Here is a 20529-nt window from a genome sequence, read left to right on the forward strand (position 1 = left end):
AGTTCTGTTCTGATCTTATTTTGGGTCTCAGAAAAAATAGTGGCAGTGAACATTGAGTCATTTTCAGTGAAAAGTTGGGTTCTGCTCTGGGTTCTCGAGAGTGCGTCTTCTGCCATCTGCACCTTGTGCATTGCGTTCCCTCATCCTCATCCAGTGTTGGTTCGTGGGCTATCATGGAGGCCTCGCTGGCCCCGCACCGGGGAGGAAGCGTCGGGGCTGGGCTGGTGGCCAGGTCACCACCAGGGTCGGAGGGAGCCGGCAGAAACGACCTTGGCACAGCTGCTGGAGCTGCTGGCCACTGGAACAGCTTTCTCAGGACCTGCTTTCCCAGTCCTCTATTGGGGAGGCAGGGGTGGAGGGGAGAAATGGGAACAGACCTTCCCAGCTGGACCTGGGGGCAAAGGTGGCAAGTCTGGGGACCCACTTGACCCAGGTGCAGGCAGTGTCAATGGGCCAGGTTTGGCCAAATGGCAGGAGCAGAACTCTGTCCCTCCCATCCCCCTTTTCCATTGCTCTGAGAGACTGGGCCTCCCCTAGCCTGTCCGAGTCCTGGGGGACTAGGGTCCAGTCTGATCTTAGCTCTGGGGCCCACTGCTCTGTGGCTGAGAGCCCCTCCTGACAGCTTGCCTCTGCGGTAGTGGCCGTGGCTCCCAGGCGTCAGGCACTCCTGTGCAGGCTGTCTGCCCTGTCAGTCACCAGGACTCATGTCCAGGCCCTGCAGCCACTCCTGCTCCCCCCTCCAGCGTTTCTCGTGGCCTCACCCTCAGCATGAGATGACTGGGAACAAGTGGGGTTTGGCTGTCAGCCAGCCGGGCCGGCCTTCCTTCCGAACTCTCAAAAGCTAGCTGTACCATCAAGGGCAGGTTAGGGGGATGGGGGGGAGGTGCACACTCACTGGCAACGTCTGTCGCCACCGCTTCTGTTGGTCCTTCAGGTCAGCCTGCTGTCCACAGTGCCCGGCTGGGAGCAGTGGGTCTGTCCGCCTGGGTCTTATGGACATGGGGGGGGGAGGGGCAGGGCTGGCCTTGGGCTTCCTCACCTGGGAGAACACCTGCAGCCCCTCCCCCGCAGGTCCACTGGAGGTGTGGTGCGGGCAACACATTTCTGTGGATGCTTTGGAGAGGGTGGTAGGATATTTTTGGCAGCTGCACACCTGGAAACTCCCCATGTCGGGGTGGAGGGGCTCCCAGAGGACCCCTTCCATCTTGAGGATGGGGGTGGGCTGAGCTGCAGGAAGAGCTGTGGACGGGCCCCCGGGGGCCAGCTGGTCATTTCCCTCTTTCTTCCTGTAGGGGCCGAGGATGCTCTGGAAAGCAGCCTGAGAGCCCATAGCGGCCGTGCCACCAAGCGCACACCTCAGAAGCCACCTGTGCCCATTCGGAGGAAAAGAAGCATCGGTGAGTCCCAGGACCATTGAGGGGCTGGGGGGGACTCAGGGGAGCCCGCCCTCCCTTGTGTAAAGCAGAGGCCCAGCCTGCCTGGGGCCCCTCGGTCTTGCAGTGTGTCTCGTGCTGTGGCCTGGCCCGGCTGACAGCCCCTGGAGAGGAGGCCGTCATAAATTCCTTAAGTGCCGGTCTTGTTGGGGCCTGCTCTCGAGGAGGCCTCGTTTCATTGGCGGTCCCGCCATGTGGAGTGCTGGGTGTTCCTGGCTGCAAGCTGCCATGGAGCCTGGCGGGATGCTCATGGACACCCCCTTCCTGTGCCCCACCCCACTTGTGCTTGGCTCCTGGGGCCCCACCTGGCCCATGGGTTTCGGGGATGCTTGGTTCTTGTCCCCTGACGCAAAGCACCCCATGTCTGCTAGTGGGTGGGGCTCTGAGCGGAAGTCATGGCCTGCTGTTCTTTGTTGCCCCCGGGATGCAGCTGGGAGTGTGGCCTGTTCAACCCTGTGCCACTTGGGGGTCCCGCCTGCTTACTGAGGCTGCTACGTGTGAACCCCGGCTGTTCCACTCACTGTGTGACCTTGGGCAGATGACTCCCATGCAAACGTCGGTTTCCTCCAAGTAGACGGGTTTATAGTTTCCACCTTTGAGCACGAGAGTGGGTGAATGGTTCAGTTAAGGCAGGCGGGCCCTCCCCAAATGACACTTACTGCTGTGACTGTAGCCCACCTGGCCAGGTTCCCTGGGCCCCTCTCACCTGGCGGGCGCCAGGCTGTGTGCTGTGAGGCAGCCCCCTCCCCCACTGGGGTGGCCAGACTGCTGTCACCCAGACTTCCTCGTCTGGTGGCTTGTTCTCGGGGCCCAGCGAGGAGGGGACAGTGAGAGCTGACGCCCCTCCTGGACACTTGGCCCCCCGACTACATTTCGGACCATCTTCCTGTCTGCAAGGGGCACGGGCCTGCTCTGAGCTGGCTACTGCGCTTGTGGGAGGCCCGGTGTGTGAGTGGCTGGCTGTTGAGTCCTCTAGCTCCCGCTCTGGGGTTTGGGGGCCCCCACCGTGTTGCTGGGGGCAGCGGCTTCAGTGGGTGGTCCCTGAGCCTCCCTGGCCCCTCATCCTGCCGGTCGTGCTCCCTGGGCAGGTGACTAGGCAGCGGCGCCCCTGGTGGCCAGTCCCCATGTCTGGATGACGCCAGGCAACCATCGCACAATACCTAGCTGGGCCTCGTCGTGGCCCAGGAAGGCAGTGTGTTGTGCGTGCGCCCCGGTCCTGGGGTGGGTTTCTCGTCTGTCAGTCACAGCCTGGTGTCCATAAGGCGTTCAGGGCCCTGGCTGGACTGGTCAACCTGTGGTAAGGAGTACGGAGCAGAAAAGGGAGCCAGTCCCCCCTGGAGGGGCCTCGTGGCTGGTGGATGGCCTCGGGTGACCCTCCGTGAGCAGGTCTCTGGCCGGGGGCTGTGGAGTCTGGGCGTGCTGTGTCCCATGTACCTTGTCCCCTGCCTACTGTGCAGGCCTTTGACACCCTCCCCCCAGACCTCCTGTGGCTGCTCCATCTCACGCCACAGCCACAGCCAAGCTGCCCTCGAGGCCCCCGGGATGGCTCAGAGCAGCCTGGGGTGTGAGCCAATACGCCAGGCTGTGTCCTGGTGTCTCCAGTCAGCTCTCTCAGGGCCTCGCAGTCTTGGCTTCCCTGCTCCTCCCCGTCACCCCAGCCCAGCAGCTCCCCGAGTGTTGATCGTGGGCAGGGGGACACTGGGCTCCAGCAGCCCCACCGCCTGTCAGCCTCAGTTTCCATCCTGTCCCCAGCCACACATTCCTCACCCCCATGGGCACAGTGGGCCTCCCTACTGTCTCGGCCCTAGTGTCACATTGTCCCCTTTGCGAGCTGTGTCCTTCCTCTGGGGTCACCCCACCAGGCCCTCATGCTCCTGCCCATCCTTGGGTCAGCTCAGCTGCGCTCTGGGGGAGGGGGGCCCTGGGGCTGCGTGACACACGTCACGTTGGAGGAGGCAGCAGCTGGGTGGCCCCTCAGCTGCTGCAGGCCTGGGAGGGTACAGAGGGGGTGGGTGGGCGCAGTGCATGGGACAGAGACCTCTGGACTCACTGCGGCTCTTCCTCTGCAGAGGAAGCTGTCCCCGCCGTCTGCAAGACCAGGACGGTCATTTACGAGATACCTCGGAGCCAGGTGGACCCCACGTCTGCCAACTTTCTGATCTGGCCTCCGTGTGTGGAGGTCAAACGCTGCACTGGCTGCTGTAACACAAGCAGCGTCAAGTGCCAGCCCTCTCGCGTGCACCACCGGAGTGTGAAGGTGAGCCCTGCCACCCCCAAGGGAGCCACGCTGGCCCGCGTGATGGCCAGCAGCCCGAGGCCCGGGAGAAGGGACATGCGGTGTGGGCCGGTGTGGGGAGAGCTGGGACGCAGCCTGGTGTCCCCCCCACCACATAGAGCCGCCCAGGAAATGACAATTTGGAAGGGACCCTGAAGAAAGAAACATAGGATACAGTGGTCTGGAGCTGACTGGCCTTGCTAAAGGCTCCACAAGGTGCAGCCACTTAGGTGGGGGCCCTGCAGAGCTCGCGCAGGCACGTTGGCAGGGGCCGTGGTGCATGGCAGGGGCCCGGGGCCCCCTCGGAGCCTGCCCTACCCCACACTTCTCCCCAGGACATGGGTGACAAGGAAGGGGGTGCTGGTGTGGAGCTGTGGCCACGCTGCCGTGCCTTATCTGTAAATCGGGGCGCGTACCCTGTTCCACTGGGAGTGCTTGTCTGGATGGGTTTTCTGGGGTGCCGGGATCCGAGGCCAAGCCCCTCCCCTCATTTTAGACAGGACCCGGTGGCTTCGGCTGACTGTCTTCGCCATCCACCTGTAGTCACTTGGGAGCCTGCACACAGCTGGTCATCTGGCACGGCCCTCCCTCAAGCAGGGGCGGGCCACGATGACCTCCAAGGGCAGCCCTGGGGGGATGCAGGAAGGTCACCCTCCCACTCTGGGGGCTCCTTGTGCTCCTCTCCTGAGTCCTTGGGGACATTCTGCCTTAGGTCGCTCTGGGCAGCCAAATTGGGGTTTGGCTTGTGACCTGCTGGCCTGCGCCTCCTGGCCTGGGCTTACCTGCGCCACCTGTGAGGCGGTCTGAGGCATGGCCCTGTGTGTCTGGGCTGTGAGCCCCTGAGAGAGCAGGGCGTGCTGTACGTCTCGGCATCAGTCCCTGTGTGGCCCTTTTCAAAGGATAGGGTTGGAGGGTGGTTCTAGGGTGTCTCTTGGCTCCTCTAACATCAGGCTGACACCTGGAGACTGGCTCTGGGTGCGTTAGGACCCTGCGAGGACCTGGGCAGCAGGGTGTCTTCTGCACAGGGTGGGCCCGTTGTCCTCGAGTGGGGATGTCAGATCTGGGGGTGCAATAGAACTTATTCTTGACTAGAAATTATTTCAAATTCTCCAGGCTGCTGCCAGTCTAGGCCCCTCGATGTTGGTCTGTGGTCCCCATGAAAGCTCAGGGGAGAAAGCTTTCTTAGTGACAGACCACATAGCAGGCCCGGCCACGTGTCATACGCAAAGGTCCTTTAGACCCATAAGTGGGACTTGACCTCGACGTGGTGTCTGCAGGTCTTCCGTGCTGAGCGAGCACGCTGCATGGCTCACTGCCCGTGGGCTGCCGGGCCGGCTGACACTCCCCTGGACGCCAAGGTGTCCCAGGTGGGAACCTGAGTCAGGCCTCCAGACTTGCAGCAGTAGGGCCCCTCCTGGTGCTGAAGCCAGCTCTGCACCCCAGGGCCCCCATTGCCACCCCTTTGTTAAAGGAGGAAACGGAGGCTCGAGGAACAAGCCCTGTGCACCCCGTACCGGCCCTGCCCACCGGGTCTCCACTCTGTGACCCCGGCCAGCCTCTGCCCTGTGGGGTTTCAATGTCCTCACTTGTGGTATGTTGGGGGGTGTTATGAGCCCCAAGAATCCGGGTACCTGGGGTCTTTTTCTCGGGCATAGGCAGTGGGTGCTTTAGATGAGATGGACCCAGATACGGGCACCAGGGTGTCTGAGACGGGGCTTGGAGGTGCAGGGGTGCTGCAGTGAAGGGCTCTCCGGCCTCCAGGGCCTCCCCCTGACCCCACTCTTGCTCCCCATAGTGTGAGGACCAGGGAGTGTCTGCCTCTCTGCTGGCCCACCTGAGTAGGTAGGTGGGGGTCCAGAGACTCCAGTAGGGGTCCCAGCAGCACGGTGGTGTCTGAGGCCGGCCTGTCTGGGAGGGGTGCTCTGTACCAGGGCCTGCCCAGCCTTCATCCATCTGCCCAGACGGCGTGGTGGTCAGCCTGAGAGGGAGGGTTCAGTCGTGCATCTGGAGCCCAGGCGGCCTGGTTCCACGCCCGCACCCCACCCTGCCCAGACCCGGGCCCCTTCTCCCTCCCTGCCCACCCGTCAGAGGGTTGGCAGGAAAACATCCGGCCCCAGACAGCGGGGGTTCTGGCAGAGAGGGGACAAAAGGTCAGTGGGAACAGGAGGCCCATTGTGGATGCCGTTCCCGCTCCATTTGGGGTGGAGGCAGCGCAGCCCTCGGAACCCCAGAGCGGGCCTGTGGGAGGTGCTGTGGCTCCCCCGCCCGTCCTGCAATGGCACTTCCCAGGTTTTCCGGGGTTTATGGCCTTTTGATCCACAGTCCAAGGGCTTTTATGCGTGCAGGTCACAGGCTGGGCACGGTCATCCTGAGGCCCAGCCAGTGACTGTCCAGTTGTGCTAGCTGAAGGCTGGGTGTGCACACGCCCCCAGGCTGGGTGTGGATGCGCTGGGGTGCATGGGCCTCAGTGGGGTCAGGGTGTAGGAGCAGCTCTGAGCAGCTGTCTCCTGTGTGGGGATCTCAGGACATTGCAGGTGGGCTCACGTTTTGTTCCAGGGCAGACTGTGCGCACCAACCCAAGTTCATCAGTAAATGACCTTGGTCAGCCAGGAGCCAGGACCCAGCTCTGCGGCTGTGTGCGGGCAATGGACATGGCCCTGTTTGGCTAGACTTCTGGAAGACAGGCTGGGCGTGTCCACCTGGGTGCCCAGGACAGGCTCTGCGCCCTGGAAATGGAGCTGGGAGGGGCACACTGGGGCAGGGTCCAGCTGTTGCTGTGTGGGGTCCAATTTATGGGCCTGGGGGAGAACGCGGTGGCCTGGGGGCTTAGGTCTCGGGTAGGGCCTCTGAGCCCCTGCCCCGCGGTGCAGGGCTGCCTGGGGAGAGCCGTAGCGGTCAGAGAGCCCAATACCTTTGGCCTTGGGGAGCTGGACATGGCCCGAGGGGCACTGATCATCAGCCTTCAGGCCCTGGAGCCTGGGGTCCTTGTTCCCCGGGCTGCGTTGGCCTCTGGCCAGGTGGGAGGAGAAGGGCTGCCTCCACTCCGGCCATTAAACCAGGTGAGGTCTGCCCAAATGGCCCTGGGGTCGGCTGAGTTCTAGGTGGACATAGGACCGGGAAGGGGAACATGGGGATGCTGTGTCTGGAGTGCCAGCAGGCTGGAGCCCTCACGCCTGACGAGACAGTTCCTCGGACGAGCTCAGGGCCTCTGCTGTTCCCAGGTCCCGGCCTCCAGCGAACAAAGAAGGCTTGTCTGCTGCCTCAGTTTCCTTATCTGTCAAGCTGATGTAACTGTGCCCTCGCAGGGCTGCTGGGAGCGTTACAGCGACTGGCACAGGGGCTGTTAATGCTGCTGTTTCTCTTGGTGATGACGCTCTGCCTGACCCTGGCCCCAGCACCTGGGGCGTCCTCGGCAGGTGTGGCTGTCCCCAGCCCTCCTGGGTGGCATCCTGTGTTGTGGTTATGGCGGCCCAGCCTGGGATGCTGGTGAGTGGCAGAAACTTGCCTTCTGTGCTGGGCGTCCCTTCTTGGGGGGTATGTTTGGGTGGCCTGGCCTATGGTACACAGGTGGGTTGAGGGCAGGCACCCTCTGTACTGAGGAGTTGGACTCTGCTTTGTAAGGTGTAGCCCAGACACCGAGGTGCACACGGGGAGAGGAGGGAGGGACATGGGGAGCCTGCTTGGCTCCAGTGTGGGAACAGGGGATCCATTCTGTGGACCTGGCTAGTGTGGAGGACGCTTCTGAGAACTTAATATTCACAGCATGTTCTTAGGGAAAATGTAGCCGTTTCCGGGCCAGACAGGTGGCGGGACGTCCGCAATCCTTGCAAAGCCCTTGAATGCCCCGAAACAGGTGCCATTGTAAATCGCTGTTTGTTTTCTTAGATAAAAACGGCCCGTCTGAGGAGAAAGTGGGTTCCCAGGCTGAGGCAGCCAGTACTGCGTGCTTCGCCAAGGGATTGGGGTGGGGTGGAGTTTCTGGGGTGTCACCTTCTCCATGGTGTCCAGGCTGTCCTGGGTGAACAAGCCTGCCCCCCTCTACCCGCCTCTGCCCAGGAGTCTGGGGGGTCTCGGCCCCACAGAGGAAACTTGGTATGATGCTTGCTGACCAAACAGAGCAGGCCCTCTCGTGTCCCCAGCAGGCCGGGGGGATAGGACGGTGGCTGTGGGGGGTACATGGCACTCAGACCTCTGACCTACCTGCATGGGGCCCCTGGTTGCCACCCAGGCAGACCTAGACCTCCTAACTGAGGAGGGTGGCAGGAGGCCTGCTGAGGCCCAGCCCACCCAGTACCCTCATGGGGATCACTTGACCCCACTTCACTCTCGGGCCAGCAGGCTGGCTGCTTCAGACTTGGGGGTGCTGAGGGCTGATTGTGGTAAGCTGGGGTGCTGTGTGGAAGTGCCAACACCAGGGGCACTCGCTCCAGAAGCGGTGCAGCCCCATCAGGATCCAGCTGCTTTTGTACACGTCACCTTGTTTCTTACCATGACCCTGTGACCCATGGTCCCATTTAGCAGACGGGAAGGCAGAGGCTCTGCCCCACAGTCCATAGTCTCCTCTCTGGCACCAGGGCCCTGGGGAAGGGGCAGGTGGAGGGGTAGCCACATCCCAGGCCTCTCGGGAGCGGGCCAGCCTGTGGCTGCTCCTGCTGGAGGCCACCTTTTCTCCAACCTTGACTTAGGGAACCTCCCTGGCCTGATCCCAAACCTGGCCTGGCTCCTGACCCCCCCTCCACCTCCCCATACCTGGTATTCACACCTGAGGCCATGCAATGTATACCATTTCAGATGCCACTCTGTGGGTCAGTCACGGCTGGGTCTGGACAAGCCTTGGCCTGCTGACCTGTGTGATGGGAGCCCCATTGCCAGGGTACAGGGCCAACCCCACTGCCCAGGGTCCTCCTCCGCTGCAGAGGAGCCTGGAGGAGGGTCCCTCCCCGCTCCTCCCCATCCGGACTCTCACAACCTGGGGGCTTCTGCTCTGGGCCTGGGTCCCCTTCGCCCCTTGTCAGCTCTGGATGGGCCCTGCAGGTCACATGCTCAGGGTGTAACCTATGGGCTCTGTTCCCTTTCCACCTGTTTCCCAGGCAAACGGCGAGGGGTGGGCTAGGTATGCCTGAGGGCTGGGCCCCGGCCCCAAGTGTTGGCACAGATGCAGTGCCTGCCACGCTGCGTGGGGGTGTGGGGCCAGCAGAAAGACCGGAGACCAGAGCACAGGCTGTGGGCCTGTGGGAGTGGGGATCCCACTGGGGCTGCAGGGAGGCAGGGAGTGTTGCTTTAGTGTTTTCCTGCTCCACAAACTGGGAGGGATGGAGGGGGCATGGCTGCCTCTGCAGTGCTCACTGTTGCTGTGTGTTAAGTGTGGAGCCAGGTGTATGCTGGTGCACTGTGTGTGTGTGTGTGTGTGTGTGTGTGCGTGCGTGCATGTGCTTGAGGTCCCATGACGGGCGTGTGTGTGCCTGTGTGGGGGGTGGAGCTGCGTTCCCAGCAGACAAGCCAGTTCCCTGGGGCCCCTGGGGATTTGACTTCTCGCCCCCTCCCCCCCAGCTGTGCCTGGGGCCTTTCCAGCTGGACTCTGGGCCAGTCCCCCTGCAGCGCCTGGGGTTCGGGGTGGAGGCAGGCCCGCATGTGATCCTGTGCCGAGAATTTCCAGCTGGCGAGGCCCTTGAATTAGGGCAGTTGTTGGCTTCTCCCAAACTGAAGAGGAGGCAGCAGCTCCGTTTGGGTTCCCCCCACCTCCTCTGGGGAGGGCCCCAGGGCCTCTGCCCACATTTCTGAGAAGGCCAGCTTCCTCCAAGTCCACAGAGACCCGTGGCCTGGGGGCACGAGAAGTCCTCAGGCCTGCCTTGGACTGAGGCTGTTGGTGCCATGGGCCTGGCCCACTGGCCCTGGGGGAGGGGAGGGGTCCTCGTGGGGCCTGCGGTGTGGTACCTGGATCCTGTAGGGTCCTGGGCTGGAGCCTCTCACATCCGGACACACACAGTCTCCTTGTGGACCCTGGGGGCCACACTGCTTCCTCCGTGGGCTTCGGGCAGGAGGCAGGGCGATGCCTGGCCACCAGCCAGAGGCAGCAGTGCCGTGTACCTCAGCCACGGCGTTTCCCCTTTAATAACTTAATGCCATGCAAAAACTTCCTGTTGCCCCAGAAATCCTTAAAACGGAAGCAAATGCCTCCCCGCCTCCAGGGCCCCCAGTTCCAGGTATCTCCTGCACGCCTCCGGGCACGCATGTTGGGTTTACTTTCAGTTAAAATGAGACCAACCACAAATGCTGTGCTGCACCAAGTCTCACCTGAGTCTCACCTGGCTCCTGCCTTCCCACCGGGCGGAGGGAGGAGGCCCGAGGCCAGGCCGCCCGCCCGCCCTCCTGAGTGCTCACAGCTGGGCCTGCTGTCTCGGCAGGTGGCCAAGGTGGAGTACGTCAGGAAGAAGCCAAAGTTAAAAGAAGTGCAAGTGAGGCTGGAGGAGCACCTGGAGTGCACGTGCACGACCGCCAACCCGAACCCGGAGTACCGAGAGGAGGAGACCGGTGAGTGGCCAGCTCCCGCGGGGTGTTCACAGCCGCCCTCAGAGCCCAGCTCCCGCGGCTGCTGCCAGGAAGTGGGGCTCGGGGGTCGTGGCACCTGCGGCTGCAGAGAGGCCAGTCAGCGCCCTGGGGAAGCAAACTGCCGCCCCGGCACCGGTGGGGAGGTGGGACAAGCTGTGTGGCTCTGGCAGGACAGGTCCAAGCCTGAGTGAGGGGTGGGTGTGCGTGCAAGTCTCCCACCCTGGCCGGCGGTTCTTTGTGGTAATTAGGCCAGGCGTGTTTGAGGAGGGTTCCCACCCCGGTGGGAAGGCAGGGACTGGACCTGGGCTACCACGTTACCGGTGGGGGTCTCAGCCTCCCCCGCCAGCAGACTTTGCCCAGAAGCAGCCCGGGTCAGGCCTGGCTCGAGGGACCAGGAAGTGTGTCTGTGCAAGCGCTAATGGAGTTTTTTTTCCAGAAAGACAAACAGCTCAGGTGTTTATTGTTTCAGTTTCCACCTGAGTCCTCCTTTAGGCCTGCTCACCCGCCGTGCCCTTCTGTTAACAGGAAGGCGTAGGGAGTCAGGTAAAAAGCGGAAAAGAAAAAGGTTAAAACCCACCTAACGAGCCAACCAGGTAGGAGCTGTCTTGTCAGCTGGATGTGCCATGACCGCGGTGGGAGGTGCACTGCTGATCAGGACAAATCACCCCAAGGACACCCTCTGATTGGCCTGATTGCAGCTTCTGGGGTCTGGCTGGGCTGTGGGCCTCCTGCTCCTGTCCTCGACCCCTCCCCTCCCGCCGCACGGGAAGCCCTGAGCCCCTGCTCTGGCTTTGGTCTTCGTTGATTGGGGGGCAAAACGTCACGTGAGTGGAGGGGTTGGGGTTTCCCGAGCAGCAGTGGGGCAGCTCGGGCATGTTACCCACCCCACTTGACAGACGGAAAAACAGACTTACAGAGATTGCAGGTAAGGGTTGTTGGAGGTGAGCAGGTCCTGTCTGGAAATGCTTTATTAACATGTAGGGTAGTTGACCACGATGCTGGAAATTGTGTTTGGCTGCTGGTAATGCAGCAGCAACAAAGGTTGAGATAAGGTAGACATTCACGACTCACAGAAAGACAGTGAGACCAGAGCAGGTATGGCAGTCTTGAGGTATCATCGGTGACCCTCATCTACCCGGGACTGGTGCCACCCATCCTCAGAGGTGCCTCATGGCCCATAATGGCTGCTGAAGCCCAGAAATCACATCCACACTCCAGGCTTAAAGCAAGTAAAGTGGGGAGAAGGGTAAAACGAGCCCTTAGAGAAATCCCACCCAGCGACTTTGGCCTTGATCTCATTGGCCATCCCTCAGCTGCAAGGGAGCCTGGGAAGTACAGCCTTTCAGTGAGGCGCGCTGCTTCCCAGTGCATGAGATTTGGGCAGCCACAGTCGGCATGAAGAAGGTGGTCTCAAGCCTTCCTGATTCTGGTGTTGGCCTGTCTGCCTCTGGGCGCGTGAGAGCCCATGGCATCCAAAACAAGTGGCGAGAGGAAGTCTTAAGAGGTGTCTGAGATTCTGGGCTGCGGTTGGCAGTGTCACAGCAGGAAGCTCCCAGGTGAGGCGCTCTGCAGGCCTGCGGGTCCGGTGCATTCGTGATGCTTCTCTGAGGAGGAGAGGCCATGGGGATGGGTGCCTGGAGCAGCCCCAAGTGGCTGCGTGGCCTTGGCCTCTGCTAGTCCAGGAGCACAGCCCGGGGGTCGTGTGCTGTCTGTGCGTCCTGCCTACAGACCACTGGGCTCTGGGCTCCATGGTCCAGCCGATGACAGAGACCCCCAAGGGACAGGCGGGCATCCCTGCTCCCCCAGGCCCTGCTGGCATTCAGGCTCCGGGCGTGTGGGTGGTACGAGGGTTAGGATGAGCAGTGGACAGGTGACATGTTACGATGGACACGAGCTGCTCTTGGCTCACAGCTCAGTGTGGACCTGCCCGGTCAGAGACCCCTTCTGTCTGGCTGGCAGTGTCCACAGTTGCCTCATGGTCCAAGGTGGCTGCCAGAGCTCCAGAAAGCACATCAGACCCTAGGCTGGAAGAAATAGGAAGGTGAGGAGAAAGACAAAAACCTTTCTGGGTCCTGGTGTCCTTTACCTGTGCAATGGGAGACTGGGACCTGCTCTTGAGCCGTGTTCTTTTGTGAAATGCTGAGAGCCCCGTCCTGCTCCCATCAGGATGTAACGAGACATATTTGGTTTGAAGAATTTCACGAACATGTTAAAGCCGAAGACTTTCTGTGGCACATACGTGTGCGTGTGCGTGCCCTTGGTCGGCTGGAGGCCCACTCTGGCTTCCATCCACGTGTGTGTGCTCGCGGCCCCGCCTCAGTGTCTGTCTCTCCCTCTCCCCGCAGATGTGAGGTGAGGCTAAGCTAGCTGCCCTTTCCCGGGACACGGATGTACATGGCGTGTGACATTCCTGAACCTACTTGTGCGGTGCTTACCACCCGCGTACGGTCTTTGTTCTCCTCCGTGAAAAACTGTCTCCCTGCGCACTCTGGAGAACAAAGAGACAGTGTACGTTTGTTTAATGTGACATCAAAGCAAGTATTGTAGCACTTGGTGAAACAATAAGGCGCTTCCTTGTCAAAAAGAGAGCAAACAAGACCATGCAGCTTGGCGGCGACACTGACCCACAACGTACCTGAACAGCTGCGGGAACGTTCGGAGGGGCACCCAGGGGGCTGTGGCCCACGCGCCAGCACACGGGAGTCTGTCCAGGTGGCCACAGGTGCTGCTGCCGAGGACACAGAGCCTGGTTTTCCTGGAAGCCTGTGCAGTGCGGCGAGCTCTGCGGGCCTGGGGCCAGGAGTGCCACGGATGCCACCACGGGACTATAGAAAGCACGTCTCCTTGCTGTAGTGTTTAAGTCTATACAGAAACCTTCTGAGAGCCTTAAGTGGGTTTTTTTTTACACCATAAAGTGATTATTAAGCTTTCCTTTTTACTCTTTGCCTAGCTTTTTTTTTTTTTAATTATCTCTTGGATGACATTTACACCGATAACACCAGGCTGCTGTAACCGTCAGGACAGTGGGACGGTGTTTCTCCTAGCGGGATGCAAACAAATGAGATGTATTAAAATAAACATGGTCTACCTACCTATGCATCATTTCCTAAATGTTTCTGGCTTCCCATGTTTCTCCTTGCCTCATTTTATTTTACTTTTTAGTTTAAGCCATTTCGAGAGAACTGTGCGTGATCCAATCAGGTGCCATCCCTGGTCCCCTGTCCCCGGCCCCCAGGGCTCCCCCGTTTGCTACATGCAGCCGTTGGAGGCCACCTTCCCGTGAGGACAGCGATGCTGTTCCTGCTGCAGGGTTTGGATGGAACCTAAAGTCTTTATTTTTGGTAAGGTGTTATGCTTCACGTGTACTTACCAGAAATGTGTGTGTGTGTGTTAATTTTGTTTTGTAAAGGTGAAGTTTGTATTTTTATCTAATATTACTAGTTTTATATACCTGAGAGCCTGCTATGTTTTTTTTGTTTTTTTTGAACCAAAAGGGAAAAAACCCCCACAAAACCCATACACGAAACGCATTTTATAGTCACATTTTTCTAGTTGCCTCACTGAATGTTGGTCCCATCTCGTGTCACGGCCCACAACCCCGCGGCTGGGGCTCCTGCGAGACAACTGGGGAATGACTGCTCTCTGGGCCGGTGGGGCCCCTGGGCCGCCCCACGACAACCAGGACTTGCAGAGTGCAGCCTGCCCTTGGGACTCAAACCTGCTGGAGACAGACCGCTGAAGCCACCTTGCCAGTGCATGTGGCCTCGCACAGGTGGAGGCCGGGCGCCCGTCTGAGCAGCCAAGTGGACAAAGGATTTCAGTCCAGAAGTGGTCTGGTCTCTGGCCTCACTGCCTGAACGTAAGCCAGTAAACCCGGGCACCCGTGTTGCCCATGGCCTGCTGTCCCAACCAAGCCACAAGGCTCGTGTGGCCGTAAGGACGTGTGCTGCTGTGGGACGCTGGCGGGCGTGCGTCTGGTGTTGATGTTTATGGAGGGTCTTTTACAGGGGTGCCTTTAGCACCGCACCCTCAGCCCAGAGTTTCCATCCCTCAGCACGCCGTCTCGAAGTCGTGAGGGTGAGCACAGTGGCCGTGTCCCCTGGTTCCCGCCTGCCCCCTGGAATGAAGTGCCCTGTTTGGCAGGTGGACTCATGCTGGGCGCCTTGGGCTGTGTTGTTTGGGCCACTCTGCCCGACACAAACGTGTAATGTATGTGTTTGTGTTCCTGTGAGATGCCATAAAACCATCTGGTGAGCAATGTACGTGTCAGAGCAGCGCAGAAGGAAGCCCGTGTGCAGGTGTGTGGGGACCCGAGGAGAGGCCAGCAGTGGCAGAGGGACTCGGGCCTGCTGGCGGCCTTCCTCCCGCCCTCTTACCTACGCCTGTGCTACTGGGCAGAGCTGGGCCATACGGTGCCAGTCTGACCTCCTGCCCCCAGTGAGGACACCAGTTTGGAGAAGCTGCAGGCTCTGCTCCTGGGCTCTGCCCACCCGCCACCGTGGGCTGCCCTTGTGTGTCCGCGAGCCCTGGGTCCCGAGCCAGAGGCCTCTGTCCGGCCTCAGTGTGTGCCTCTGCAGGGTAGGGCTGCCGCTTGGGCACGGGGGTGTCGGGACCTGGAGCCCCAGCTGGCATGTCCCTGTTTTTGTGGTTCTGGGCCCAACACTGCAGAAGGACAATCTCTGGGGTGGCGGTCCCCCACCTGTGCATCTGTCACAGCCTGGTCCCTTGGTCACAGCCGTCCTCGCCTCGCATCGGGGGTTCCATCAGGAGTTGTGAGGTCTAGGTTCCAGGCGGGTGGGGACTCCTGTAGCATGGGGCATTCCCCTTGGTCCAGGCCTTGGGCTCTGGTCTGTGAAGTGAGTGGACCTCGCTGGAGAGCAGCTGTCTCCCAGTGGCTAGCCAGGCTCCCCTGGTCTCCTACTCCAGCTGGCTGGCCCAGGGCGGGCTCAGACGACCTCTGGGTGACAGGCCCCTTAACTTTTGCTTTCCAGTCTGGCACAGGAAGCAGCGTGTGGACCCAAGAACATGTCAGTGTGATCTTCCACGCTTGGCCTTGGGTCCCCCCCACCCCATTCTAGACACAGCTGCGTCCTTGCATGTCCTTATTCCTCTTGGAGGGACCCTGCACAGAAGAGTAGTGATGGGGGAACACAGTTCCCTGGGGGAGGGGCAGCAGACAGCTTGCTGGGAGGGAGGCAGGTGTGTCCTGGCAGCCACAGCTGGGGCCGTCAGCATGTGGCCCTGTGGGCTCTTGCCTGCCCTGGGCACCCCCAGCAGTGTAACCACATGACCTTGGCAGACAGGCCACTTCTCTGCTCGGAAATCATCACTTGGTGGCTGTGCTGGTCACCATGGTGTAGGTAATGAGGGGGCTTAGTCTGCTGCAAACCCTCTGGAAGGTCTTGGGGTCCCCCCACCCCATCCCTTCATGGAGGAGTGAGGATGGAGCTGCTTAGATGAAGGGACTGTGAGCCGTGGGCTGAAGTCAGACCCAACTGTCCCCCTCAATCCCAGCCGTCCACCCACCCCAAGTGACTCCCCGCTGTGCTGTGTGGCTCCAAGAAGAGCTGAGATGAAGGGGACGGTTGGCAGGTGGCCTCCCCCCCCAAGGACTGAGCTCCCGGGATGTCTGGGTCACCGTGCCCCGCATGCCGCCTCCAGCTGAGTGTCTCCCCAGGTCCCTGTTTTCCCTTCACCAGCTTAGACCCTTGGAGGCAGGGCTGCGGGCTCTGTCTCTCTGGGTCACCAGGGGTCCCCTGAAGGAAGGCCTGGCAGCAAGCTCAGAGCCCAGGTTCTCGGGTCCTCGTGGCGCTGGGGCCTCGCTCTCAGGTTGTGAGGGCATTGACGGGAGCCCCCAGGTCCACCCTGGGTTGGGGGCCAGGGTCCTGCCTGGCCTCGCAGGTGCCATAGCACGCAGGGGCTGGCCTGTCACGGCAGCCCCACTCCCTGGAGTGTGAAGTGTGTGGTTTCTGTAGAATAACACGGTGACTTTACAAGCAAGCCCTCGAGGTCCCCAAAATGTGTAAGAAATGTGGGGTGTTTGCCGTCCACTCCACCTGCCGGCTGGTGGGCAACACTCCTGGGAGCACTGCCCCCACAGCACACGCGTCCCGCAGCCTGGGGCTGTCCCTGCCCCTATGCGCCACACGCGCCTCGCTGCTGCCACCGCTGCCACCAGCTGTGCCACGTCGGCTCAGTGTGCAGGCAGGCGGGCAGTCCCGGGAGGGGGCACGGCAGGCTTCAGGCTTGGACAGGAGAGCTCTGCTGGGGCTGCACCCATCCCTGCCCAGCCCTTGGCCACGGAGCAGGGGCTGAGTCCCAGGCACCCTTCCCTGGGGCCCTCTGGGCCTCAAGGCCACCTTCTCAGACCTCACGTCATTCTGTCAGGGACAAGGCCGCCTGGTCCTGCCCTCATCACCACTTCCAGGATCAGGGCTGGCTGTGCTCTGTGCAGTGTTGGGGCCTATCGCAGGGCCTGGGCGAGGGCTGGGCTCAGAGCCCCTCCAGCTTTGTGCTGCAACCCCCACATGCACGGCTGGTTTCTCGGGCTGTGCAGGGGCCTGGCTGGGCATCATCCTGTGGCAGCTCGGGGCCATTCTGTGGGAAAGTGGGGTAGCTGCTATAGGTGCTTGAGGGCAGGCCTCCGTTGGGGCTGCCTGGGGACGGCCTGGGACCTTGGCTTCTTAGCTAGCCGCCCCAGGGTCCTTCCTAGTCCCAGCTCAGCTCTGCAGGCCCTCAGGGAGAAGAGGCAGGTGTCCCCTGGAGAACAAACCTCCCAGGGACCAGCGGGGCTGAGATCCCTGGACTCCCAGGCTTTTTCCTGCAGCTGCCTTTCCAGAGACAAACAGGCTTCGGCAGACTTGCCAGGACCTGTGCTCTGAGGTTCTTGTACCTTGTCAAGACATCATGTCTCCTGGCTCAGCAGCACAGGCGCCCGTGAACTCTGCCTAACCCCAGAGTTACTCTCTGTTTTCTGCTGGTCCAGGGCCCTTTGTCCTGCCCTCTCATGGCCTGGCAGTGCCAACTCCTTGCTGTCCCCTGCTCTGGAACCAGGAGCCGGGGTCTTCCAAACAGCACCCACCAGACGACTGAAAGCCGGACCCACATCCCAGACGGTCTGGAGGGCTGTGGCTCCGGCTGCAGGGCTCTAGCAGCTCATTTGTTTGTTCATTTATTCATTCTTGTCTCAGAGTGCGTCCCAGGGCATCTCCATCAGCCTGGTGCTGAAGAGGGCAGTTGGAGACCTCACATGGAGTCCCCCCTCTCTGGACCTCAGTCCCCTGACCTGTGGTGACTAAACTGTGGGGTTAGCGCATAGTGGTCGGAGTTGCCCCAAATTTTGTGCACAAGGCGGTTTCAGGTGGTACAGTGATGAACACGTCTGACCATGTTTTTCTCTAAGTTTTATAGTTTTGGCTCTTTTGTTTGGGTCTTTGATCCATTTGGAGTTAAGTTCTGTGTGTGGCGTGACACAGGGCTGCGCTGTCGTTTTGCATGTGAACGAGCAGGTGTTCATTTGTTGAGCGACTGTTTGTCTCCCATTGAAGGTCTGGGCACCCGTGCCCGTCACCAGCTGACCAGACCAGGTGCGTCTGTTTCTGGGCTCTCAGGGCCGCCCATTGGCCTGCTGTCCTTGTGCCCGGCCACTCTGTCCCCAGTGCTGCGCCTCATAGTAAGTGTGACATCAGGGAACAGAGCCCTCCAACTTTGTTCGTCGCTGTCAGCATGGCTTTGGTCGTTTGGGGTTCATTGTCTTTCCATTTCAATTTTAGCATCAGCTTGTCAATTTCTGCACAAAAGGCAGCTGGGATTTTGATGGGGGTTGTGTTGAATCTGTGAGCCAGTTTGGGGGGTCATCACCTTCATATTACACCTTCCAACACCGAACACAGGATGTCGTTCCATTTATTTCAGGTCTTCAGTTTCGTTCAGTGATGTTTTTGTAATTTTCAGAGTACAAGTCATACAACTTTTCTGTTAAATTTGTTCCTACGTAGTGTATTCGTTCTGATGCTGTTGTAAGCGGAATTGTTTTCTTGACTCAGTTTTTGGGTTGTTCATTGCTGGTGCATAGCAGTTGATGTACAGTCGGTTCTCACGTCGTGATCTTGTATCTTGCAACCTCGCCGACTGGTCTCTTAGCCCTAATGTGTGTGCGTAGATTCCTGGGGGTTTTGTATATTCGAGATCACATCATGCTCAGATAGGAGGCACTCCCATCTTCCGTTGCAATCCGGATGTGTGTTCTTTTTCTTGTTACCTTGCCCTAGCCGGAGCCACCTTCACAGGCAGCTAGGAGTGGGGAGGGCAGCCGTCATCTTGCTCCCGACCTGCAGGGGGAAGCTTTACGTCTTTCACCTTTAAATGTGGTGCGATCTGTGGGTTCCACATCAGTGCCCTTTACTGGGGTGAGGGCGTTCCCTTCTCCTTCTAGTTTGTCCAGTGTTTTTAAATCATGAAGGGGGTTGGATTTTTGTCAGATGCTTTCCTGCATCAACTGAGATGATGATGATTTTTCCTTATTAGCACAGTATACATTACACAGATGGATTTGTGTCTCTTGAACCAACCTTGCATTCTTGGGATATATCCCACCTGGTTTGGATATATGACCATTATGTTTAGGTGTCCCATGATCTAGTTTGCTAATATTCCGTTGAAGATTTTTTTTTTTTTTTTTAAGATTTTATTGGGGAAGGGGAACAGGACTTTATTGGGGAACAGTGTGTACTTCCAAGGCTTTTTTTTCCAAGTCAAGTTGTTGTCCTTTCAATCTTAGTTGTGGAGGGCGCAGCTCAGCTCCAGGTCCAGTTGCCGTTTTCTAGTTGCAGGGGACACAGCCCACCCTCCCTTGTGGGAGTTAAACCAGCAACCTTGTGGTTGAGAGCCCACTGGGCCATGTGGGAATCGAACCGGCAGCCTTCGGAGTTAGGAGCACGGAGCTCCAACCGCCTGAGCCACTGGGCCGGCCTGAAGATTTTTACGTCTATACATGAAGGATAGTGGTCTACGGTTTTCTTTTCTCGTGATGTCTTTGGTTTTGGTATCAGCACATAAAAATGACGATTCTATGAGAGCGAGTTCCTTCCCCTTCTTTTTGGGAGAATTCGGGAAGCATTGATGTTATTTTTGTTAAATGTTTGGGAGAATTCAACAATGAAGCCATCTGGTCCTGGCCTTTTCCTTGTAGGAAATGTATTGATTATGAATTCCATCTCTTTGGTTGTTATAGATCTGCATTTTGCTGGGAGTCATTTCTTTTTTGAGTCAGTTTCAGTAGTTTGTGTGTTTCTGGAAATGTGTCCACTTCATCTATGTTATCTAATTTCTTGGCATGCCATTGTTAGGAGTATTCCCGTTTAATTCTCCTTATTTCTGTAAGGTTAGTACTAATGTTCCTTTGGTTCACTCCTGCTTTTAGTCATTTTCTTTTCTTTTCTTTTTTTTCTTTTTTTTTCTTGATCAGTGTAGCTAAAGATCCATCCGTGTTGTTGATCTTTTCAAACAGCTTTTGGCTTTGTTAATATTCTCTGTTATTTTCCTACTCTATCTTATTTGTCTCCCGCTAATCTGTATGAGTTCCTTCCTTTGTGTGTTTTGGGCTGAGTTTGCTTTTCTTGTTCCAGTTCCTTAAGATGGAAGGTTAAGTTATTGACTTGAAATCTTTCTTTTTTATAATACAGGAGTCTGCAGTCATAAATTGCCCTCTGAGCGTTGTTTTGGCTGCACCCTGTTTTCATTGGTCTGGAGTGTTAACTAGTTTCCCATGAGCATTCTTCGCATGTCCTTCTATCTGTGATTCTTTCCTGCTCATGAGACATGTACCTTCCCAGACTGTTAAATATTCTTCAAAACTATGATTCCTGCTGGCTTCCCAGGAGTCCCCCATCTGCTGGCCATGCAGGTGACCCCTCGTCCCCAGCTCCCTGCAGGATCTGGCTTTGATCCTGGGCGTGCAGTTTTTCTAGAAGTGGAAGCACACATTTAAAGGCCCTTGTTATGTCCTGCTGTCCCGCCCGGCAGTGGGCAACCCTGCCCAGGCCTGGCAGTGTATGTGTACCCCAGTGCCCTTCTCAGGGTGGCGGTGTGGGCTGCACAAGCATGTGGAGACAGAACCCTCCTGCAGAAAAAGGAAATGCCCAGGCTGGTGGCCAGCGTTGGTGACATGCCATGTGAGCATAGCCCTGAGGGATCATTGCCACTGGGATGGTCCCTGCTTGGCCTCAGGGATGGGGAACAGCCCTAGTCAACAGACAGTGGTGATGTGGTCCC

General features: G+C 59.0%; 1 protein-coding gene across 20 annotated transcripts in view; it reads left to right on the forward strand.

The window, feature by feature from the left end:
* The window catches only part of PDGFA (platelet derived growth factor subunit A), a 35515-nt gene that overhangs the window by 6268 nt on the left and 8718 nt on the right, over positions 1–20529 (forward strand). For 6 of the 20 annotated variants that reach the window (XM_074314074.2, XM_074314078.2, XM_074314076.2 and 3 more), the window contains 3 exons: positions 1293–1397; positions 3503–3690; positions 10113–10239. In XM_074314074.2, coding sequence (XP_074170175.2) covers positions 1293–1397; positions 3503–3690; positions 10113–10239 — 420 coding nt within the window. The other 14 variants (XM_074314079.2, XM_074314080.2, XM_019747485.3 and 11 more) reach the window with 10 other exon arrangements.

Source organism: Rhinolophus sinicus, chromosome 5 (genome assembly GCF_057876585.1).
Source record: "Rhinolophus sinicus isolate RSI-liver-muscle chromosome 5, RSI-T2T, whole genome shotgun sequence".
Taxonomy (NCBI): Eukaryota; Metazoa; Chordata; class Mammalia; order Chiroptera; family Rhinolophidae; genus Rhinolophus; species Rhinolophus sinicus.